At 34.2% G+C, this 25,462-nt stretch overlaps 2 protein-coding genes across 3 annotated transcripts in view; both read right to left on the reverse strand.

Moving 5' to 3' along the window:
• Nucleotides 1–8,319: 8,319 nt before the first annotated feature.
• On the reverse strand, nucleotides 8,320–9,081 carry LOC125218165 (ethylene-responsive transcription factor ERF017-like). Its single transcript, XM_048119782.1, has one exon. It carries the CDS (start codon nucleotides 8,977–8,979, stop codon nucleotides 8,479–8,481), a length of 501 nt encoding a protein of 166 aa, XP_047975739.1. The 5' UTR covers nucleotides 8,980–9,081; the 3' UTR covers nucleotides 8,320–8,478.
• A 2,735-nt stretch (nucleotides 9,082–11,816) lies between these two features.
• LOC125218641 overlaps nucleotides 11,817–25,462 on the reverse strand; it is a 19,481-nt gene continuing 5,835 nt past the window's right edge. The window contains exons 2-3 of one of the 2 annotated variants that reach the window (XM_048120359.1): nucleotides 12,823–13,105; nucleotides 11,817–12,007 (exon numbers count right to left, since the gene is read on the reverse strand). In XM_048120359.1, the coding sequence (XP_047976316.1) occupies nucleotides 11,959–12,007; nucleotides 12,823–13,105 (332 nt within the window). In that variant the 3' untranslated portion in view covers nucleotides 11,817–11,958. Of the gene's footprint in view, nucleotides 12,008–12,822; nucleotides 13,585–25,462 lie in introns of those variants that run through there. The other variant, XM_048120358.1, reaches the window with a different exon arrangement.

A 25,462-nucleotide genomic window follows, 5' to 3' on the forward strand; every position in this document is an offset into this window, starting at 1 on the left:
TGTGATCATGATGATTTATAGGTTTGAAATCAAAACCCAATCTATTATTTTTATTACATTTATTTTTATTAAACTATCAATATTAATATAGAAAAACGACAGTGACACTGTCATAACTATGATAAAAGAATAATTTTGAAATTAAATTTTATTATATAGATAGATTTTCATATTTAACTTTATCAAGATTCGCAAATGTTTATTCAATTAACTATGAAAATCTTTGTTTTTATACTCCCTCAGTCCCACGTTACTTGAGGCGTTTCTTTTCGGCACTGGATTTAAGAAAGTTTTGTTTGGTGTGTTAAATAAAGTAAAATAAAGTAGATGAGAGAATAAAGTAAGAGAGAGTAAGGTAAAAGATTGAATAAAGTAAGTGTGATTAGATGTTTTATTTTTAGCAAAAAAGAAAAATGACTCAAGTAACTTGGGACAACCTAAAATTGAATACGACTCAAGTAACTTGGGACGGAGGTAGATAATTATAAATTGCAAAGTGATTCAACATGAATAATATTATTGGATTAATTTAAATACAGGAGTGTGTAAAAAAGTAGAGTTATATGAATGATAATAATTACAAGCATTTTCTTTTGCAAAATATCGCTATTAAAAAATGTGAAAACACAGAATACATAAATAAAAATTCATTTTTTTCTTATTAGTTCGGTTTCATTCCTTGTTGTTTATAGTGTTTAGTTTTTGATCAACCAAGCTTAATTTTTTTTTTCCCATCTAAATTATAAGCATTTTGAATTCGAATTCGATTCAACCACCACTTATTTATTTCTCAAGAATTTAAATCTAAACTTTAACTCCATCCAATGAAAAATACTGTTGCCAAATCTAAATTAAAAATTAAAATATTGAAAATAAAAAAATAAATGATTACTTTCTTAACCAAGCACATTACTTTACTTATTATTATGAGTAGTGTGAATATGTTACATAAATATTGGGCTTATATTGTAAAATGCCCAAATCCGTTAACTCAAAAATAGTAGCGCTCAGATTCCCCAAATTCTGTCTGTCGTCCAAAGTGTAGACCATTTCGGCATATCCCATACATAGGTATATATATTTGCGTAACCAGAAAGAAAAGAAAATTTGAAAACGCATTTAAAATAGCGGGGATAGTTTGTTGGAGCAATGTTTCTCATTCTTACTCGCATGACAACAATTTAAAAAGATATATACAGTCACAAGCCGATCTTCTAGAAGGAAATCAACAAACACAATCTTAGTTCTTGGCAATTTCGATCTCTACCTTGCTTCTACTCTAATCCTTCTCTACCTAGCTTTCGTTAAAACATAAATCAATGCTATAGTTCTGTTTTCCATTCTTTGTGTTTCTGTTCAAATATCAACCTGCCAATTCGGAAACTGAAACTGGTTATATGCATCTCATCTCCCAATGTTGCTTGTATCACTGTTTATATATTTTTCTTATTCTAGATGTTGGTCATGGCTCCACAAATCTTATTGGATGCTTGTTCAATTTGCAGTCGCCTTTTAACTGCAACTTGGGGAGATAAACTTGAAATGGACTTTGCTTGTAATATTATATTGTCGATCAAATATATTCAAGTTTTGTGCTTTTGCTGGAGAGCGAGCTAGCTGATGATGTGGGGAACATTGAAGTTGCATGTCCAAATATGTTAATCCTCTGTTAGTTCAACTCTCTATTTCCAGGTATGGTATTGTTCTAAAGCATCCACAACAGCCTTTGCTGCTTCGGAAGCAATGCCACATTTCACATAATCTTCTTGTGGAATTTTGTAAGCCTTATTTCGATCCATTATCCTACTAATATTTAGTGCTTGCTGTATTGACTTGAAAGAGTATCTTCTTAAATACTCCAACGCACTCAAATCCCACCACAACTCGTAGTTGGCACTGACATCGTTGGCCAGCCAGTTTAGGGAAGTAATATCACTTCATGCGGGCGGGCTATTGCAGTCTACCAAGCTCATTGGAGTGACTAGACTTGCATTGCTCAAGTATGCCATTAGCTATAAGCATCCCGGTCGAGATGTGCCAAGGACAATTAAACGATAATTTCCAACTCAACTCTTCATATATTTGGAAACGAAACCTTTCCCTTCCTTCCTCCAGGCATAGGTCTCGTCTCGATACAGCCTTATTGATTCTAAACTCAATCTGGATCAAGTTTGGAGACTCTTTAAACCTGTATTTTCACAACTCCGACTCAGAGGCGCCTCCATTTCCAGTGTCGGATGACGAAACCTCTAGACGACCACACGTAGGTCCATCCAACACACAGTGCAGAGCGTTTATAAAACATCGATCCAATCACTTTTGCTTTATTTCATCACTTACTTTACTCTCTCGTTATCTCTCATCTCATACTTTCTCATATATCCGTGCCCAAAAGTTTTGCCCCAACTTAATTGGGACGGAGGTAGTACCATTTCTCCAATGAGCTTGAAAATAGTTTGAAGAAATCAGGGATCAAATTTTCACATATATGATGATTAGTTTAACTTTGCATCTTCTTTAGCAAACACAATTACAAAACAGAATCCGTCCATTTGTACACATATTTACATACCCCATTCTAGTCTCCTAGCCGTGGCAATGAGCTACCGATCGAAAAACGTGATTCTAGCTAATTAATAGATACCTTCAAACTCTATATTATTAAGCCCTAAGTATATGAAATCATCGATCAAAGAGTAATTCTGGAAGAAGCTGACCTTTTCGATCGAGTGAGAATTGCCATGAAAATCTAAGAGAAATTTTACCTTGAGATATCACAAATTTTCTTCTTTATTGTGTTACAGTCACTTCTCCTAAATTTAATTGGTGGGCCTGATTAGATTTCAAAATTACAGAATTCTCCCACTTTTAATAATTAGGTATTTCCATTTCCATTTAAATTTTTCGAAATTTATACGTGCTTCTTATTAATTTTTTTTTTTTTTGCATGGATGTATTCATGCAAAATATTTATATTAATTGGATATTAAATACAGTATGCTACTATATAATTCAAATATGTATGGACAATAATATCATACTCAAGTGAAACTTGTTAAAGTTAAAAAGTAGAGTTAATTGAATTTGAGTAAGATTCTGTCTAATAATTTTGATCACCGAATTGAATTACTAGAATTAAATATACTAGATTTATGGCAACGTTTTAATAATTGTATTTAATTTACAACAATGATTGGGATTGTTACATTTATAAGAAATCCAATTAATTGTCTACAATCTACATATATGTCTGAAGAAAACAAGACATGAAAAAACATTTGACGGTAAGACAGGGACGTGTGTTTTGGTAATGTTCATGGAGTCTCTTTCTCTCATAGTAACATTGTTTCTGCGGCGCCACATGGATAAATTCCACCATCTTCATCATTCCATTAATTGGCCGGTGAAAATTATGTAGATTGCCCTTCTTCCATTGAGGCCACCGCCCCGCCGGGAATATCACACAGTAGGGGAGCATTAGGATTCTATTACACCCTAAGCGTCTTTTCTCTTCTTAATATCAACCATTAAAGTGATGGAATGGATGGACTGGATTAAAAGGGCCAATCTGATCCCGTGTTGCATTATTAGTGCATTTTCGTGCATTAAAAGGGTAAAACAGTAAAATAACATACTACACAATCAGTTTCGAAACGGCAGGTCCGAAATTTACGCGGCATTTTCATCGACCTCTCAACTCCCCCCTCTCTCACTCCATCCCATCAACACTCTCTTCACAAATATTCTCCCCTAATTCCACAAAACCCTAGCCGCCGCTGTGTCAGTTGAAATCAAGTTCTACCAACGCTGCCCGCCGCGAACTCTCCGTTGGTGGACCATTCCCGCCGTGGAATCTACGTCGGTGGAAGATTCCCGCCGTGAAATCACTACGCGCTCTCCGTTGAAAGTCGAAACATCTCCTGCAAAAAAAAGGTGTGGTTCTGTTTTTTTTGTTTGGTAGGCACAAACACTCCTAAACATCGATTGAAGTCACAAACACTCCTAAACATCGATTTTTAGTTTATAATCGAAATAATTCACAAAATTGTTTGGCTCGATTTTGTTGGAAAAGATGAAATTGCGGACGTTGCATTATAAACCCTTTTCCCGGCATTGTTTTGCCGGGTGCGTACGGGGACCGTGGGTTCACATAGGGAAAGCAGGGGGGGCCCGGGCCCCATTTAAAAAGGGGTTTGGCCCCGGGGAGCCCCCAAGCAAAGGGAAGAAGGAGCTTGACTCCCGGAACCGGGGATTTTTGAGCGCATTGAAAACATCAAATTTTACCGACGGGGAGGAAGGGGACGGGGGAAAAGGGGGGAGTTAGGGGAAACCCCCCGGCAGCCGAGACTCGAATCATTTTGCCTTTCAGTTCTTTGATGGGACACGCCATTTCGAGGGGGTCGACGATTTTAACGATACCATTCCCACGATGGGTCTTCCGATTGGGAGTCGGGGTTGGGGTTTAAGGTTAGGGATGGAAGATGAAAAGTTCGGGAAGATGAGAAAACGTGACAACACTAACACAAGCAGGAAGACGAGGAAAAAATCAGCCCCCTGGTTTAAAAGGAGAAAATGATGCGGGGTAGAAAAAAGAAACAAAAGGAGGGTTTTATAGGGCATTTGTTTGATTTAGGTCGGGCTTTGAGCAAAGAACAACGGGCGAGGGGTTTTTCTGGGGGAAAGGGAAAAAACTAATACGAGGAGACGAGATAGGTGTTGGAGGTGAGCAAAGGTGTTGCTATTTTTTGTAAAGTTTACAACAAAGTATACAGGTTTTTTCTTTATTAAATCATAATTCCGCATTATTTACTTAGTTTAGACGGCCCCCAATCTTTTGGGTCCGGGGCACATCCGGGGAACCCCAAAGGGGGGTGGAAATCACCCTGGGGTAGGAACATTACATCATTAATGTACTCATTCTTATTTTTCAAAATCTTAACCGTTCATGGGTTTCCGGGGGGGGTTGAGGTGAAAAAGAAGGGGAAACAAGATATAGTCAAAAACCAAAAAGGGGAAGGAAAACAAAATCGAACGGAGATTCCATCCCATAAGAAAGGGGAAGGAAAAATTGCCCCTACAAAAAATAATTCATTTAATAAATATTATGAATTACAACTATTGTTTTGTTGTTCTTATTTGACGGGGCTGCATGATTCAAGTTTTGTCATTAAAAGTATTATGTTGGGGTTCTCAAAAATATTAATTGATTGATTTATAGGTTTTATTAAGATAACAATATATGGTCCTTCCGATGCATTAAATGGTGTTGGTAGGGGATTATTTAGGTTTTTTTTTTTAATTATACGCTTATTATGAAAATGGAACCTTATTTTTTCCATGGAAAAGGCTTTTCCAAAAAGGGGATTGAGATAGGTGTGGGGGAAAAACCAAAAAAGAACTGAACCTTTTGAAAAGGGGGGGCGGAAAAGGGGGGTGCGAAAGGGGGGAAAAGTGTTCGCAAAGGTTGTTCCGGAAAAGGAAAAGGGGTTTGGGTCGGCTTGGACATTCCAGATGGTGATTGTGAAGTGACTGGACATGAGGTATGTTGTATTTAATATGTGGGGTTGCGGCTGAATTGTATTAAGTATCAATATTAAGTCACTCTTGTTATATATGAGGCATCAATATTTAGTCATCGAATGCCTCATTCTTTTGTAAAATATATAAAAGAAATAGTCTCATCTTTTTATCTTCGTCTATATACTAAAATTAGTTTTATAATATTAAAAAAAATGAAAAAGTACTCCTAATTTATTATTTACTAGTATCAACGCTTGTGCTATGCACAGATTAATATATTTTTAAAATATTAATTTTAAATTTTAAATTAATTAAGTAAATTAGAATCAATATTAACAATGAACAATACGAGTAACAATTTTAGTCATATGAGAATAAAAATCTATACAAATCAACATTGAAGCATAATAAATTTGAGACAAATCACATAATATAATGTCTAAATAATAAATCATGGAGTAGGAAGATAAAAATCTATCACAATAAAGAATTAAATACAATGGATAATTACTCATTATATATAGACTTACAAATAACTGAAATGAGAAATATATGCAACCAACTAATATGCAAATAATAAATGCAACAAACTAATTATGCTGATAACTATAGTCGAGATATTCATGCAACCGCTCCCCTTCTTTACCCCGTCGATTTGGCAGGCCAAACCACCTCTCTATTTCCACGAAAAGGAAATACTAATAAACGTAAACAAATTAGGCTATGAAGGAACTTGAAATCTACTCGAAGTCAAATTATGTACTTAAGAAAAATAAATTAATGTATAAATTAAAGAACTATCTCCTAAATATCAGAAACTCCCGACTATGGGACATGGTAAGATTCTCTTAGTAATGCAAATCTCTTTGTACGAAAATTAAAGATATGGAGGAGTACTTTATTAAGACTTGTTTACTTTGCAAATTACTATCAAGAAAATAATTGTTAGATAAATTTTACTATGTGTTATAATTAGTGATGGACCTTAAAACAATATCAAGTAGCCTGTCTAGTCTAAAGCTACAATAAAATAAAGAACAAAATCAATAATCAATATGTATTAAAACGATCATCCGTAGAGCAAAGCATAAGATGTAGAGACCCATAAAAGTACACAATCGAACAATTGACACCGCATAATTTTATGGAGGCTTCCCTAGCCATCCAAATCAAGAAAATAAGCTATAGTGACTACAAATTAGCATCAATCAAAGTGACAAATAGAGAATAAAAAGTATTTATTTATCTGGGAATGGAGAGGGAGGTAAATATGTCTAATGGGTGAGAATATACATAGCATAAATAATTCCATGAATGTAACCAAAAGAAGCTTCAATAAGAAGCAAATCCAAAAGTCAACCTGTTAATTTCACCAAAATCAAATATAAATATAGTAGTAATTGTATACTATCAAAGAAAACAATATTAATTAGAAAGAGAAATAGAAGTACCCCATAGCCAAACTTGAGGAAAACACCGAGTGGAGGAAAAAGAAAACGTTTAGAAGAGAAATTGAATCAAATTATCTTTCCTAACCTCCCACTCATTCACGTATATATGAAACATGGAAAACTAATCTCCACTAATAAGAAGAAACGTGGGAAACCAACTAAGCAGGATTATATATTTATTAGAATTAATTTCTGAATATTATATTAATTGCATTTACATCCCTCAGCATAAAATATTATTCAAAACCTCCCAAACTCTTCATTTATATAATGTATAGATGTATAGATTTTAATCTTTAATTTTTTATACTTTATCCATAATTTCTCTTTCTCCTTCCTATTTCACAAGTTTTTTTTTTCCTTTTTTTCTCGTACTTTAAAATGTACTCCCTCCGTCAATGATTAAATGTCCCATATCTGGCTGGCACGGATTTTAAGAAATTATTCGACTTTATAAAGTAAAGTGGTATAAAAGTTTGTGGAATGTGGGTCCACTTTTATATACTCCATCTGTTCACGAAAAATATGACACATTGTGAAAGACACGGGTTTTAATGTGGAATTGATAAAATGAGAGAGAAGTAGTGTTAGTGGAATGTGACGTTCATATTATTAGTAAGAGAGAAGGAAAAAGTAAGAGAAAAGTTGTTGAAAACTTTCATTTTTTAAATGTGCTCTATTTTTCGTGGATAACCAAAAATGACAAATGTGCTTTGTTTTTCGTGGACGGAGGGTGTATTGGTTTTGTAATAAAATGTGAGTGGAATGAGTTAGTGGAATATATGATCCACTTACCAAATATAATAAAAGTGATATAACACATATATTGGCGGACAGAAAAAAAAATGTGAGACATTTAATAGCAGACAGTTGGGAATGAACAAAGGATCATGGTTGAATTAAGACGTACATGGCATTAGATAAATTAAATATTAGTAATAACAAACTAAGAAAGTAAAAGAGGAAATATACTGCCTCCGGTTACTCATTAATGTCTTATATTTGATTGATAAAGGTTTAAGAAATTGTCTGGCTTAAATAAGTTAGTGGAATGTTAATCGACTCATTAATAGTTTTAAAAGTAATGAACAGTACAAACATTTAATAGGAAGCTAAGGGAGTATAAAACTAAATTGGTTCCTTCTTGTGTATGTGCATATATTTATGTCGCCATAGAAAAATTATTAAGTGAAGTAATATTATCACATCTATTTTCAGGAAACCAGTATTTTAAAGTTAAAATATAAAATTTTGCTTAGTTCAACCCATCGCAATAGTTTAAAAGGGATATATATGAGGTTTGATTTTCAAATTCCACTGTTGATAGATGGTTTTCATTGTTTGAATATCTTCCAATAAAGTTAAATATGATTCGAATTTCAAAATGCATACAAAATAGAATAATAACAATAGTTAATACTACTATATAGTGTTATTATACAATTGAAGATTTTGAAGACTTCGTAAAGACATACATATCCTATGACAGAAAATTTGAAACGAAATGTTAGAAACTCCAAAGCCCGTGATAATAACTCCCCTCCTCCTCATCTTCACACACCCGGGCTTCATAATTTGGGTCCATATACATTTCAGTGGGCTCCTCAAACAGCCCAAAATCCGAAACGCAGCCCGCATTTTGCCCACCAATATTCATGTCCACCATTTTCCAAAATGATCCATCAACCAAATCCACATCACCCGAGGCCTGACCCTCAAGCCCATCGCCATAGCTATTCCCATAGCTCTGCGCCACCGCTTGGATCTCGGACCGAGCCAGCCCCTGCCCGCCCACAATGGCGGGCGGCGGGTCGTCCGGGAAGTTGAAGCTGGCGGAGGGGCCTCGGAGGCAGAAGAGGGCCGCATCAAAAGCCCGTGCCGCCTTCTCTGCCGTGTCATACGAGCCGAGCCATATACGCTCCCGGCTGTTCGGGAGGCGTATCTCGGACACGTACTTCCCCCATTTTCGCTTCCGCACGCCCCTGTACTTAGCTTCGGCCTTTTCCATCTTCTGACTTATTAGTCGAGGTGAAGTATCTTAACAATTGAATGCACCTCGTCTTCTATATAAAATTAATTAAGAAGTGCATGGAATTAAATGAAGAGATCTAGTTGAGGAGTGTGTGTATGCACAATGCATAATGCATGCATGATTACCTATATATAGTGATATATAATCATGTGTGTTTATGTATATAGATAGTGAGAGGTTTGGGGGGCACAGACCATATGATGTTGAAGTTGAACCCAATCACAGTCAAAATTGAATGTCGGAGCGCGTTGACTCAAGTGATTAAAAGCGTTTAGATGAAAATAATAGAGATTTACCGATTTGACAACACACGTATAAGAATTTTTATTTCCATTTTGAGGAATAAGAGTATAAGACTACTAAGTTACCTGTTTTGGTTGTTAGGATTTCCTGGATTTGATAGCATTGCAGTTTAGATATATTCATGGTGTAACCGGCTTTCTAGATTAATCTACTTTCGAAATTTTATCCGTCTCCAGAATCAGTGAATTTTATATTTTTGATAAATTATTCTTCATAAAAAGTTGGACTTTATTAATACTAGTATCATACCCCGTGCGATGTAACTCAATTAATTTTCTATTTGCATTAATTCAAAACAGTGAATTCAGACGTACCAAAAGAGAAACAATATTATTATTTCAAGTTTTAAAACCACAAATTTATACAAAAGCAATTTATTGTGCCAATAAAAACTCATAACAAATGTCAATAAAAATAATGTATAAATATATATTGGAAGACAACCAAATCGATCAAAATCATCAACAAAAATACAGTAAAATAATAAAAAAATAAATAAAAATAAAGAATGATAGTGGTGGACAGTTATATAGGTATTGGGCGGGGCAACAAAATATATTAGGTATTATTAAAGGGGAAAAAGAAAAGCAATTCATAAAACTTTACACTATCACGATTTATTAAAAAATAGTATTTAAATTTCTGAAATATCAAAATCTATAAAAAGATAATTAATGTTGGACACAAGAGATAATTTGTGGAAATGCAAAATTAATCTCTGAAGGGTCTCGGCTCTCATCTTATGTGCATGTAAAATTAATAATTCAAAGTAAGGGTATAGGATATCTCACGGAAAAATCATTTTCCGTGAGATATCCTATACCTTTTTCTGCACTGTTGAATCTTCCATCATTTTCTCCAATGCATCCACTGACAAGAGGGGGTTACCTATTCATTCACATATAAATAATTTCGCTAATTTCTATTATCAGAAATTGTGAAAGAAAATCTTTTACACAAGAAATTGAAATGAGAAACAATCTGAAACTGCAAACATGATTAGCTGCTCAAACCTCATGGTTTATGGATAGAAGAAGCAATAAATTTTCATTATACTATGTTACATACTTGCATATAAATAACAACAATATTTTTTTTTCAAACATTCTAGATGTGCTAAACTTACCAAATGACTTTTAAAGAATATTTTAAATCTTTTACCCAATACAATATTCTAATTTATTTTTTGTCAAATTATATTTTAGAGATGTTTTATTTTTACCCAATAACTTTACTGTTAAATCATTTTTCAGATGTGTATGATACTATTTATTCAATGACTTTTAATGGTTATAATTTTGAAAGGATGTTATTTGTTAAATGATTTATAAACATTGTAATAGTATATTATATTTTAAACTATTTTTTTATTGGTATTGTAATATAATTTATAATTTCATCAAAATTTTCTACTATATACAATTAAGCAATTTGCTTTACTTATGAAAAATTTAATTTTATTAGTAGGTAAAATTCTTTTAAAGGTAATCACAAAATGCTTATATCAATTATTCTCGATTAGATTAAATTTGCTTGATATGTATTTATTTCTTGAGTATTACATATCTGAAAACATACCTTTAATTTTAAGATCTTCTTATTCTAAATGATCAAAAAAAGACAAAACATGTAAGGGTCTTACTATGACTAATTTCAATGACAAAACTATCGAGAGATACCCACAACTATTATCAGTGGTAGAGCTAAAATTTTTCTTGTTCTTGAACCCTCCACCGCAAAATTCCTGGCCTCGCCACTAATATACAATCTCAATCAAATCTAAACGTTTGAAGTGCCTTAAGACGACGTATATGGTGGAAAAATAATCTCAATGACAAGAATATAAGTTGGATGGTTTCGATAAAAGTTGAGTGACTATTAACAGAAAAAAAAGAAGATAATGTAATGTGTTTTTATAGTTGAATCATTGGTGACTAAAGTTTGGTAAGTCGATCACTGTTTTGGGTATTGAGCAATTTAAAATTCTTAGGTTAGTTGTCTCACCCTTTGGGGTGCCTACTAATCAGTAATGAGAATAATCACTGGATCCGCCGGTGGATACCCTTAGTCTAATAATAATAAAAAGTTTGGCCAAACTATTTTAAACCAGACATGATCATGCAGCAATAATGGGCTAAACAACATCTTTAGAGCAGGCCCATTTCCGATACCCCAACTACTAATAAAGCCTTATATAGTACTATTATCATATTATTCATATGGCATATAAGCTTTAGCCTACTTGATACAAATAAAACAGTAACCATTTTCACACTTTCATAAATATATATTCCAATTCATTTATGTAAAAACTACGATACAAGAAAAAAAAGAGGATAGCATACAAATATATAAAGATCACCTTGCAAAATCAATTCTTCGCCATCAAGAAATTCTTTTACATGTTGCCATATATTTCTTGGAAATCCGAACCACTATTACTTGATGCATATATAAGTACATTAACTACATAAAATTATATCACGATAGTATTATTTTATAATACGAGATGAGAACAACGTTTATAATTATATATAATAGAGAGACTTAGTTTGTAAACTTAAATTCAAAAAATTCCTAGCGCCCACATTAATATTGAGCACGCATATATATTTGATCATGCGAAAAAAAAGAAACACAATCAAAACATTCTCAAGCCAACCAATCTCCATCCATTCCTTCAATTTCCTCGATCTCCATGCTGCAATTTTAACAACAAAAAAGTAAGATTAATTAATTTAAGCATCGATCGATCATGAAAGTTAGACACTATAAATTACGAGATAAGTATAATAATATTATATTCCAGCACAAATATAATAAAATTACACTCGAGGCTATAAGAAGTCCACGAAGAAACGGAACTAAGAATAAATTGCATAGTAGTTTGAATTAATATTGTCAGATTAAATAAAATCACACCATAAGTTTTGCACTAGTATAAAGTCATGAGTAGGAAAATTGTGCTAGGTTTAAAGCATTAAACCTATGTTTGATGGCGAGAACTTCTCTAGGGATAAAATTCTATGCACTTGAGAATTGAGCCTATTGCTGGTTTACCATAGGTATCTCGGCACTATTCATTTACAACGTCAGATATATTGATTCAAATCTAGTAAAAAGAGAAGTACTACTATTATACAATTATACAATGTATTTGGCTACACTAATTTCATAGCTTTACTATCCAAAATAAATGAAAAAACAATTGTTTTCTAATTAAGACTCAACTCCTTTAGAAATTCAATGTAAAATCTGGTTAATAAAATTCACTAACTTCCGTCAAATCCCAAATCCAGGTATACGTGCGTGCAAATTGTTCAGTGAGAATCAATTTAATTAGTCAGAATAAAAAAGTTATACTCATTTAAAAATTTCCCCAAAAAAATGTAAGAGAAGAAGCCAGAAACGACCGATCACGGATCCTTATCCGATGAGTGAATAAATGGATGAAAAGGCAATCTTGTAATCCACCGCCAACCGTAAATGAATGAATTAATTGGAAAGAAATGTTACCATGGCAAAACAGAGGCCTGAAGGAAATCAGGGTGATGAAGATGGTGCAGCTCCAAACAGCTCTCATTCGCAATCAGCCACGCCGGAAATTCCACAACTTCCTCTTCCCTCTCCTCCTCTCCTCCGATTTCCAAGAACTCAAAGCCATCCGGCTTCTCCAGCAATTGGGGAGGAGGAGGAGGAGGAGGCGAGTAAACCGAACAAGGCGCGGTGATGAGGTCATGCAGGTTCAGATTCAGCCCCAGCGCCTGCCTTGGCAGAGCAAAATCAAGACCCTCAAAATCTCCCATAGGCGGCGGGGGGGCCGGATAGGAACAACACTCATAAGGCGGGTTTTGCTTCGGTGCAAAATCGCAAATTCTGGCTTGCGCCTGTTGGTGTTTCATGGAGGCGCGGTGGAGTTTGAGGGCGGCCACGATTTCGCGGCGGGCTTCGGCCATGTTGAGCAGGTTTTCTTGATAAGGTTTTCTTGTCTGAAGCCTTCTTCGGACTTGCTTCTTGGGTGGATCTGTTTCTGTCATGGTTGTGGTTGTTGTTGAGGAGAGATGGGCTTGTTTTACATCATTTTTAGATTTTGGTCTCTTCTTCATAGATTCATAGATAGATATAGATCTCTCACTATAATTACAAAGGATTGGGAAATTGAGTGGGGTGGAAAGTGAGAAGACAGTGGATCATCCTTTTCTATTTTTCCAGCCCACTTTTGCAGCCGAGGAGGAGGTAAGATGCTACTACTAGTGCTTGCTTGCTTATATACAAAAAAACAGATGCTCACTCTAGATATATACACAGCTCAAATAGAGTCTATAGTTTTAGCGGTGTCAAAATTCTACTTTTCCAATGTCAAATTCTAAAATTAGAATTATTTTTAAATATATAAATTGTGAAGTCATTTTTGGTACAATGAAAGTGAAATTTAAAGAAATAATTTTTTTTTCCTTTCTTACATTTAATAGGAACGAGGAATATATAAAATATGAAAATTTTATTTTTTTAATTGATTTTATTTCGATGCTGGATAAGAATTGAAGGAAAAAACAACTTCCTCCTTCCACCAAAAATCATCATATTTTACAATTTTGTTCTACACCAATAAATGTCATATTTACTGTTTTACTGATGTATTACAATAATAGATAGTACGATATTTTACTAACTTTATTTTAATTACATTTCACTATAAAATTAATACTCCCTCGTATTAAATTAAGTGAAGCGCTTGTTTTTTGCGCTCACTAAAAATCCTATTTAAGTTTGGCACGAGTTTTAATAATTATAAAAAAAAAGTTGATGAAAAAAATAGAAGGTGAATCTCATTTTTATATTACTATTAATTTTATAATAAAATATGAGTGAAATAAGGTTAGTGGAATGTGTGACCTATTACCATTTATAAAATATTCTAACTGGGAATCCTAAAGTGAGACGGATTAAAACGGAAATCGAGACTGCTAAAGTTGGACTGAGGGAGTATAAATAGTTAGTAGAAGGAAGATAAAGTAAAATAAAAGAGATAATAAGTAGAGAATATTATATCTCCTCTTTCTAATACTTTATCCACTTTTTAACTCTCTTATTTTACCTAGTCTCTTTCTCTTTTACTTTACCAATTTCTCATTAAAATTTGTGTCGTCCACAAATGAGACTATTTTTTCAAAGGAAGTATACATATAAGTGTAATGAATTAGTGGAGTATATAAGAAAGATGAGTTAGTGGAGTATGGGGTCCATTTACTAAAAAATAAATACTTTTTAAACTGTTAACAATTCCAAAATGGCAAAACTTGTACTCTCAGTGTCACATTAAAAATAAATATTTTTAATTTTAAATTATCCATTAAAAATGAAACTTTCCTATAAGAACTAATTCATTATTTTACGTTTTTTTTTCTCTCTCTTACTTTATTCTCATTAATAATTCACAAAACAACACTAAATAAAATCCCGTATCAGAAATCTAATAAATATTTTATATTTAATAGGATGGAGGGAGTAATATTTTCGGATGAAAGAACTACAAATTTAGTACTCCCTTTGTTCTAAGGAAGATGACCCCTTCTTTGAGCGACCTGAGATTTTATACAGTTTTATTTTGCATAATGATTGGAGAAAATAAGGTAAGAAAGAGAAAATAAAGTAAAGATAAAAATTTTTATTTTAAATAATAAATCATTTTTACTGAAACAAATTAAAAGAAAAAAGGCTTTTGCCTATTTTTGCAATAACTAGGTTGTTGGTGTTGCGGCGGGTTACTATTCTTATAAAGAGTTTCAATCAATGGGTGAAACAGACCCTGTTGCGGCAGCTAAATGTCAACTTGTGTTAGTAGTGTCGTACTTACTGACCATCTATTTAATCAGGAAGACATATTTTCAGAAAAAATCACAATGACATTATTGTATACCACTTATTTTAATAGGAGTACTACTAAAATAGTTTAAGACCCTAACAAGTATTTTCTAATTTCTATTAGAAAAAATTCTTTTGGTTACAATCTTTAAATCTTGCTGCCGTTGAGGTATATACGTACGTCGTGTTACGCGAATTATATATGACGTGGAAATTTATGTACTCCTATATGTCTAATTTTAGAAAAAACAATGACCACTTTAGTTCGTTTTCATACAACTTTAATATTTTAAAATTATAATGTTGTTTTAACTCGGTACATGAAGTATAATGTATGTTATTTTCTATAAATAAATGTTCTTGATCTCATCTAGTAACAAATTTAAGAAATAAAATTAGTAAAACTAATAAAATTGTCAATTTAAATTTTACTACGTACCCCCTCCTACCATCAATAGTTGTTCAATTTTATCATCTTTTGTCCATCAATAAATATTTCATTTGTACTTTTACTCCATTTTGATAATAGGGCCTATGTTCCATTAGTTTCATTTTATTCATATTTTATTATAAATTTAGTATAAAAAATAAGACTTATCTATACTCTATTTTTTTCCATTTATTTTTTATTATATTTTTTTAAAATTTGTGTCCAATTAAAATGAGGCGCTTGATGAACAGAAGGAAAATTTCTCTTCAAGATCTTGTGATTTTGTTCCATAATATAAAACTATTATAAACTCATGAATATGAATGTTGTTGTAAATGATTGATACAATTATATATCCAATTAATATAAATAGATATATAAATAATTGAAATAAATCTATCAAAGAAGATTCCTTGAAATATAGAGAGAGAATTGTGATTTAAAAAACTATGTGAATTTTATAAAAGACGAATTAATAACTATTTGAATTATAGAATTATAATTTTTCTAGTTATGATCGTCGATTATAGAGCAACACCTAAAAATCTCACAATAGAAAACCAACATGATAGTACATGTCGATTAAATAGAATTTTCTTATCATACTCATGTATCGACGATGAAATCAATCGATTCTACCCGACCTGTCGCCTATATGGTCCTGTGGACATGCCTGATACTGTGAAAATATTATTGCAAATTAAAACATAAACAACCTAAACCTTTTATTTTTGATGCCTAATTTCAGAGTTTCTAATGTTTGTATAATCGCCAGCTATCTATTAAGATAAGAATGTTATGTCACGTCAACTTTGACATATATAGTGATATGATCACTTCGTGTAGCAGGGAAATTAGTTACTAGTGGATCTGCAGAGCAATTAATTTTATCGATGGTCGTCGTAATTTAAATAAATCATAGTAATTGATGATTTTCGCCCAAATTTCAAATCCTCTCCATTCACAAAAATATAGTGCTAATTTTATCCTTTTGAGTCATCTACTAATATTACATCAATTTTAAATACAGAAAGTTTTTAACAACTAATAGTCTTTATCTCAAAATCTACTAACACTACTTTCATTATATTTGTCATCTCTCATACTTTACCATTTAAATATTAAATCTCGCGTCATTTATACAGCGGTCCGCTTTTTGTGGACGGAAGGAGGATTAAAACTAAGGCTTAATATGAACTCTTAGATTAAAAAATGGATGGTGGAGATCTAAGATTTTCGTCGGACGTTTGTAAATTACATGTAAATAGGACATTAGGTAGTAACATGGTCCAATCAATAATAAATAGTGGAGATCTAAGATTTTCGTCGGACGTTTGTAAATTACATGTAAATAGGACATTAGGTAGTAACATGGTCCAATCAATAATAAATAGGACATTAGGTAGTAACATGGTCCAATTAATAATTGTAATATGATGAAAAAACACACACATTTTATTAGAATTATATACACTGCCCTCGAGACATTACATGCACTGTACGTCTGTACCTAAGGCATCACATATACAAGTATACAACACTTATAGCATTAAACACAATTAATTGTACATAGGGCATTACATAAATGCACTTAGGGCAGTGCATAATACTGCTTGCAAAATTCTAAAACACAATATTAAATTTTTTTGGCATTATGTACATTGAACTTGGGGCATTAATATGCACATTGACTTAATTATGGCATCATAGCAATGCGATACATATTCCAACTTTGTGCAATTTTTTCATCAGAGCACGTGCAATTGAGATTTCATTAGAATTCTTATAGAATTACCTTTAATTTGATATATGATGTGTGAAAAAATAATTTAGTCAAGAAAGGTATACTCGCTTCGTTCGCCATTAAATATAACACTTTGACGCGGCATGTGTTTTAAAATGGAAATTAGGTGAAAAAGTTAGTGAAATGTGGATCCTACTTTTATATACTCCATAACATGTGAGTGAAAATGAGTTAATGAAATCTAGGTCCATTAAATAGTAGTAAAAAATAAGTGCGACATGTATTGGTGGATGTACCAAAAAGGAAACTAGTGATAAATAAGTAATGGCGGTGAAGGGAGTATAAAATTTAGTTTAGGATTTCTAAAATTTTACTTTTAAGGATTGACTTTTATCCCTAATTTACCTTTACTACATAAAATAAATCATATAAAAATGTCACATGGCACAATTTAAGCGATTGATCATCATAATCTAAGGGTTCCTGTTTAGTCTTGGTTTTGATATAAGAATGACTTTTGTTTACTAATAGTCATTTTCTTGAATTCTGATTTGGCTGCCAAGCTCTCATAAATAACTCTTGTCTCTTATTTTTGGGTTCTCTCCGAATTTTAACTTCATTCCACTCATTATTCATCTGTTTCTGTTGGCAATTGAAACTAAAAATATAACATATAACTGTCCCACATTGATGTCAAGAGAAAACTGAAACTAGTATATAAGTCTCATGGGCCCTCCTCCTATCACCAATTGGTTTTAGGATGGAACCCATGGATTTCTATCATGGTATCAGAGCGGGTCGCCGACTGTGGGTCAAATTTAACCCAGCAGTATATCTGGGCCGAAACAAAAAAAAATGACTAATCCAGCAGTATATCTGGATTTAAAAATTTGGGCCAAGTGGCCCAACCGATCGAAAAAAATTGGGCCAATTGTCCAATCGATTAGAAAAAAGTCCAACCCCTCCAAGGTTCACTTGAAGGGTTTGAGTCCAGGGTGTTGGCAATTGAAACTAAAAATATAACATATAACGGGTCGGTTCTTTCGGTGTCAATGCATAAAACTGATAACTAAGGCTATTATATTTTCTCATGGGCCCTCCTCATATCACCAATTGGTTTTGGGATGGAACCCATGGATTTCACACGAGAATATCACACGAGATCCGGAGGAAGATTAGGAGTGATTATATCTTGCCAACTATAGAAGATTTGGGATCAATGTAATTAATGTAAAATAGGTTTACCTTGTATAAAGTCTCCTAGTACCTATATAATGGTGCTAATTGTACAATTATCATATGAATGAAAATACAGCCCCTTTTTCTACCGACACAGTTTCTACATGGCCTCAGAGCAGAACGATCTTGGCTCAGAAAAATTTCATCACAGCCGATAATACCTTTCCCGACCCTTCTCCAGCCAAAATCAAACTCAGAAATCAGACCCTACATCAAACATGTCAGAATCGGAGGATACGAAATCAAACCCAGACCAGATAACAAGTCTAAGGAACAGCAAAAACATCACTGTTGCCTTTAAACTAAATGGAAAGAATTACCCCCTTTGGTCACGATTGATCAAAGTGAAGATTGGAGGCCGAGGAGCCTATTCATACATCCAGAACGACCCACCGAACCCAGGGAGCAAAGGGTTCGACGAGTGGGAGGAGAATGACTTGGTGGTATTCTCGTGGATCGTCGACAACATCGAGGATGACATTATCGCTGAGCCTTCGCACACCACCAAACGTCCAAAGCATCATGGCAGGTGGGACAGCTCGGCGGTAACATTCGAGAACAAGCGGACCGATACCTCATCTACAACCCGGAAGAACAAGCAATATACCTCAAATAAGGCGACTGGATTAGAGACATACGACTGGTAAAAGATCCACGGATCGTGGATCAACATCGATCGGTGTCAAAAACAACCAATCAGCTTGTCAGACAAAGGAATAGATCAATTCCGAGTTCACCGAGCGAAACGGCTAATCAAATTTCCGACGGGCCTGAATCGGGAGTACGATTCAATTCGGGAGAGAGATAATCAAGGAAGAACCGACCCCACTGGGCCGAGGTCGCCACGGAATGGTGAAGAAGGAAAGGCCGACTCAACATCATGCCACCGCTTCCTCCACCAACCAGGAGCTCCCGGAGGAACTGATTCATCACTTGGGGGGAGATCGGACAAGGATTCGCCGCCCAAAGCCACCGCCCACCAAATCGCACTGGCTTGCCACCGCCGCGCCCGCCCGCTGCAGGCCGCTCGGGAAATCTTTCCCGGCCGACCTCCAACCGTGGTGCTCTATATCGCGGAAAGCAAAAGCACACTTACGAAACCCGCTTCAAGAGATTGGGGTATCCGGAGTGGTGGGAAGAACGGTGTAGAGGAACGCCTCAAAGCCAAGCACGGCCGTCGGCGTGACGACGACGCAGGACAGCAGAGGCAGATCGCTGTCAGAACCACAAAGGAAACAGCCGGAAAAGGAACGCAGTGCCCCGAGACCCCGACCGGCGGCAGCAACGTGCGGGCGCCGAACTTTGGGTTTGACTGACGGAGACGGAGTTCAAGGGAATAAATACTGAGCATGGGGAGAAAGTGGTTCGCATTTTTATGTCAAGCCTCAATTATTTTCATAAATACGTAATCATTTCCCCACCCCTGCACAAAGTTTTATTACATGATGCAATCCCATTTATTTAAAACCGACCCCCGCACTTATTAAATTTATAAAAGACTATATGTTATATTACCCTCATATATTCGAATTTATTTTTATTCGGTAACCCCATTTTTCGTCATAGCATCATGTCTAGTAACGAAACACAAAGGGTTAGATTTTTGATTGTGGGGCAATCGGAGTTACTACGACTCTGACAAGAATGAGAGTCGCTGTGATGAAATTACAAATAATCTATAAAATCAAGAGTTTTAGTCCACAATCGTAGAGACGGTTCGCACACTTACTGATATCATCATTTACTTGACACCAGAATTGCTTATAGGCTTTGTCCTGTCTTATCTCGGGAGATTGATGTCTATAGTATGTGACGCGAAGAATTGTACTCGCTAATGATATCTCGAGTTTTTCGCGAGTTATGTAGATATTTCCTCGAAGAGGATTTCTTCGTGGCATCAGAAATGTGGACTCTACTCCTTCAGGACGAGATAGCTCACTGACGCAGAGCAAAGGTATACCACGGATCCATTGCCGCAAGATGGTGATTATCTCTTCCGTTTTAAACTTCTTTATCCAAAACTTTCCATTTCTTCACGATTTTTTCAGGTGAAACTCGCGTTTGGTTGAAAGAGTCACAGCACAGCTTTAAACTTGCTCAAACATCGAGAATTCCATATTTTGTTTAGTACACTCGATGCGGTAGTCGCGCATCTTTTTCAAAGGTCGTTTCTAGCATTTCTGTTGTAGCTTCGCGGGGATGATCAGCGATAGAATTGATTTATTTATGAAACATAAGTCTGATCGTCGACACACAATCGTGCGGAAGTCTATCATCACGCTCTTCTTCTTGCATGGAGAGTTACCAAAGCTCTGCCTTCACGGAACCTCCACCAGGATTCATTGGGGACTTTCTAGATGGAGAAGTATGCCAAATAGTTGAAGACACTATATGGATTGAAGCAATCTCCACGAGCCTGGTTTGGAAGATTCACTCGAGGTGATGAAAATACGAGTATAAACAGTACTCACCACACATTGTTCATCAAGAAAAATGGTAAGATCATCATTTGATTATATATGTAGACGACATGATTATTACTGGAGATGATGAAGAAGAAATAGCTGAACTAAGGAAGAACTTGTTTAGCGAATTTGAGATGAAAGATTTGGGTCTCCTTAAATACTTTCTAGGCATAAGTTTTGAGATCTAAAAGGGGAATCTTCATCAACCAAAGGAAGTATGTATTAGATTTGTTGGTGAAGTCGGGATGCTTGATTGTAAACCAGTACACTCCAATGGCTCAAAACCATGGATCACGATGAAAGAACAGGCAAAAAGGACGGACAGAGGGAGATACCGAGGTTGGTAGGGAAGTGATCTACCTATCCCATACTGATCGGGACATTGCATATCTGTGGGAGTTGTAAGTCGGTTTATGCATGCACGCAAGAAGAACACTAGGAGGCGGTTTGCGCACGATGGGATATTTGAAGGAACGGCTGAACATGGACTACTTTTTGAGAAGCATGGGCACTTGGAAATACATGGATTTACGATCTGATTGGTGAACCCAACCGACAAGAGGTCAAGCCGGGTACTTTACCTTCATAGGAGGCAACCTTGTGACATGGAGGAGTAAAAAACGAAAGTAGTGGCGCCGTCAGTCGAGGCGAATTCGAGGAATTAAGAGTGGGATGACCGAGATACTTTGGCTAAGAAAGCTTATGAAGGAGTTGGATTTGTGTTCTTCTCGGACTTGCAAGCTATTTTGCGACAACAAGGCAGCGATTAGCATATCGAGAACCCATCCAACATGATCGAACGAAGCATGTGGAAGTTGATAGACACTTCATAAAGGAGAACATTGAAGCAAAGATCGTTGAAATGCCATATGTCAAGTCTGAAGACCAATTGGCTGATATCCTGACAAAGGCGGTGAACTCGAAATCGTTTCGAGAAGTATTATGCAAGTAGAGTATTGGCAATCCCGTTACTTAACTTGAGGGGGAGTGTTGGAAGAAGATCACACAATATCCGGAGGAAGATTAGTGGTGATTATCTTTTACCAACTATAGAAGATATTGATAATTGTAATTAATGTAAAATCTAGGTTTACCTTGTATAAAGTCTCCTAGTACCTATATAATGGTGCTAATTGTACAATTATCATATGAATGAAAATACACCCCTTTTTCTACGAACAGTTTCTATGTTTCTACAGTTTCGATGAGAAGGGGGAAATTTTGGCACTCAACCTTGAGTCTTGGTGCTAAGTCTCGAATTAGCGTTTCTTCTCAAACTTCTAATTAGATTGAAACTCTTTAAAGGTGATTTTATTTGTTACGTCCCAAATTATCCCCGTAATCACCTAGAATATCACTATCAAAGCCCCTTTTCATGCGAGGATGCATATCACCATTGTCGTCAAGACTCATATCAACATTGCATCGATTGTTACTATAATATTACAAAGCATTCGACACCCTACAACTAAATATAACTTGATCGGTTGTCTCGACTCATTTATTTAAGTTTTTTTCTCTTTAAAGGAGATGAGTGCCTTTTTACTAACAATATATCAACCTATCTTTTTCTCTATTTTACTTTTATTGTATCAATTATTTATTCAATTTTGTGTCATCCATAAATTAGATTATATTGTATGAACGAATTAACCATATTATGATAAAAATATGAAATGCAATATGGAGTATAATTATTGGAATATGGAGTATAATTATTGGAAGGTGCTGACGTTGGTGGGACTAAAGAACTAATCACCGTTGCAACAGCCTTCTATTTTTCTTTAGTATTTAATTGTATTTTATTCTTCGTAATGATTAATTTCTGTTAGAAAAATATTAAAATTGATTCTCCAACATTCAAAATTTGAGAATAGAAAAAATACTCAATATGATTGGAGTGAGATGTGAAACCAAAATCTTGGAAATTTTTATATATATAAAAAATGAGACAGCCTGTATACGAGGACAGAAATGCCCCATACCTTCATCTCATTTTTCAATTTCTCATTTCATATCAAGCTCCTTTCTTGCCCAAGTTTTCTTTTTCTTCCTTTTGTGTATATTTCAAATTGAAAGAGATCGTACAAATAATAAATAAATAGTACTGCTATTAAACATAAAAAGATATAATTCCGTTTATAACCAATCGTTGAATTGTTTTGTTTTCAATTAGAATTCACCTTCACCCATTCACGATTATAAATTTACATTAATTTGTTTAGACGAAGAGGGGTTTGGAAGCATGGAATCCAAATTTTAAAAGAATATAGTGATATTTTTAAAAAAATTAATGAAATTAAACTGACGATTTAATTGCTCCAAATTGGAAAACAGAATTTTAGTGATGACAAAACTAAGCTGACGATTTAAATGCTCCAAATTGTGAAAATAGTGGGATTCTGCATGTTGGTTCTTTTCTGAGTTATACAGCTACATGGCTACAAATAATTATTATACAAGTTGCATATTTTTTTTAAATTTTTTTTCAAAAAAAAAATTGAAAACCCCCCCCCCCTCCCCCCCTCCTAAAAAAAAAGTCCTGGGGCTCGGGAGTTTATTTCGTAGAACTCTCTTGTTTGAAAAAAAATTATTGACGGACGTATCTACATATCGAATTCACATTTGGCTCTGACTTTAAAATTTTAAAACATACTCCGTCTTACCTTCTGAAAAGGGTAAGATTTAATGTGGCTGTCTTAATATACATACGCGTGACTAGTATATTTATTCACTGATATGTTTGTAAATTTGATTTCCTGATTTAGATTGTATCTTCCAAAATGCTTATACAATTTAAATTTATTTCTCAAACTCTTATGCAGGAAAATTATCAATCCACCCACCACAATAACGTTCTCATTGTTTGAGCCATTGGGTGCTTGTCTTAAAGTTAAGTCCGGCATGTATAAATATGAACTAATTCAAACAGTGAAACATCGGATTTCATTAAATCTTATTTGAGGGTAGCTACTTGGATAACCGTAGTAATTCTAGAGTTAATGGGCAACAAGATTCGACTTGTTGAAGGGATACATTTATTAGAAAAAAAGGTTGCCCAGGGATCCGTTGCTACGATAATTTATTCCTTTCCTTGTTTTAAGACTTTTAAGGGGATTGACCATTTTTAACTTACAAAGCAATTTATGATAAATCTCTCGATGTTCTTTCCCAAATCCCCAAAAAAAGACGGAAAATATCTAAATCTTTTCCCCATCAACTTAGTAATAATCTTATTGCATTTTTATAAAAGTGGATAACCTTGCTCCTTTTAACCCCCTTTTAAGAATATGAACGGCGATTTCTAATATCATTCACAATTGGTCACTACTCTATACTTTTCCTACTCCATCAAACTCGTTTGAAATTTATATTGAATCAAAAATTTCAATTTAAACTACTAGTAACCTTTCTGCATGGAATTATTTTTTTAATGGAGTATACATGACGAAAAATGAAACTGAAAATAGAAATATTGTAGACCAACTGATGGCTGCAGGGAGCTCTAATAGGGATAAAAACTGAAACACCACCGCCTTCAACTATTCCTTCCCTTAATTCGGGTGTACACTTTTAACTTTCAACCAATCATACACAAGACACACACCCCCTCTCTCTTTCTATATATGTATATTATATATTTGAAAGGAGAGTTTTTATAGTGATTGGGAAAGGGATGGATAAAGAGAGCGGTGGAAAATGTCTGTATTCGGTTTAAACACAAGCGACGTCAGAAGTTTACTAATCATCCACTTACAATTCATCATCTCCCACCTTTTCTTTTTCTTACTTTTCCTTTTCTTTTTTTATTCAGAATATATCAATGAAATTTTTTTTTTTTAATAATTGAAACTACTTAATTTACTAAATTTAGCAGCCACTCTTTTAATAGTACATACTAATACAACATCACCTTTATAAAAAAACTGTATCAGAATTAACACTGTGTTGTTTCAGTTAGATTACAATTAACTGATTAAATCATCTTTTCAGATGGATAGATAAGGCTAGGCGATGATTTGTGTAGACTTAGTTATATTTATATATGTTCTTTGATTCCCCCGTCCATGACCTTTATTTATTTTTTCTGTGTAGCTTCTGAAGTATTTTTTTAAATTTGATTTTGCATCTTAGGTATTTAATTTTTTCGACTAAAAGTTAATATATGAATTCTAATCGTACGTTGGGGGGCATAATTAGTTGATCGTCAATTTTTCAAATTGCAATTTATTGGGTAAATAAATGAGGTTAGGCATAATACGTGGAAAAACTATAGAATATCAACCAATGTGTATCTTGATTATCTCTAAATTTCATTTAATTTTTTATTTTTATGTGAATAACACTAAATATGGAGAATAATTATAAATATGGTGCTACTGCACAATTTTAAAAAAACTACAAACAATCAAT

Source organism: Salvia hispanica, chromosome 4, assembly GCF_023119035.1.
Source record: "Salvia hispanica cultivar TCC Black 2014 chromosome 4, UniMelb_Shisp_WGS_1.0, whole genome shotgun sequence".
NCBI classification, from domain to species: Eukaryota; Viridiplantae; Streptophyta; class Magnoliopsida; order Lamiales; family Lamiaceae; genus Salvia; species Salvia hispanica.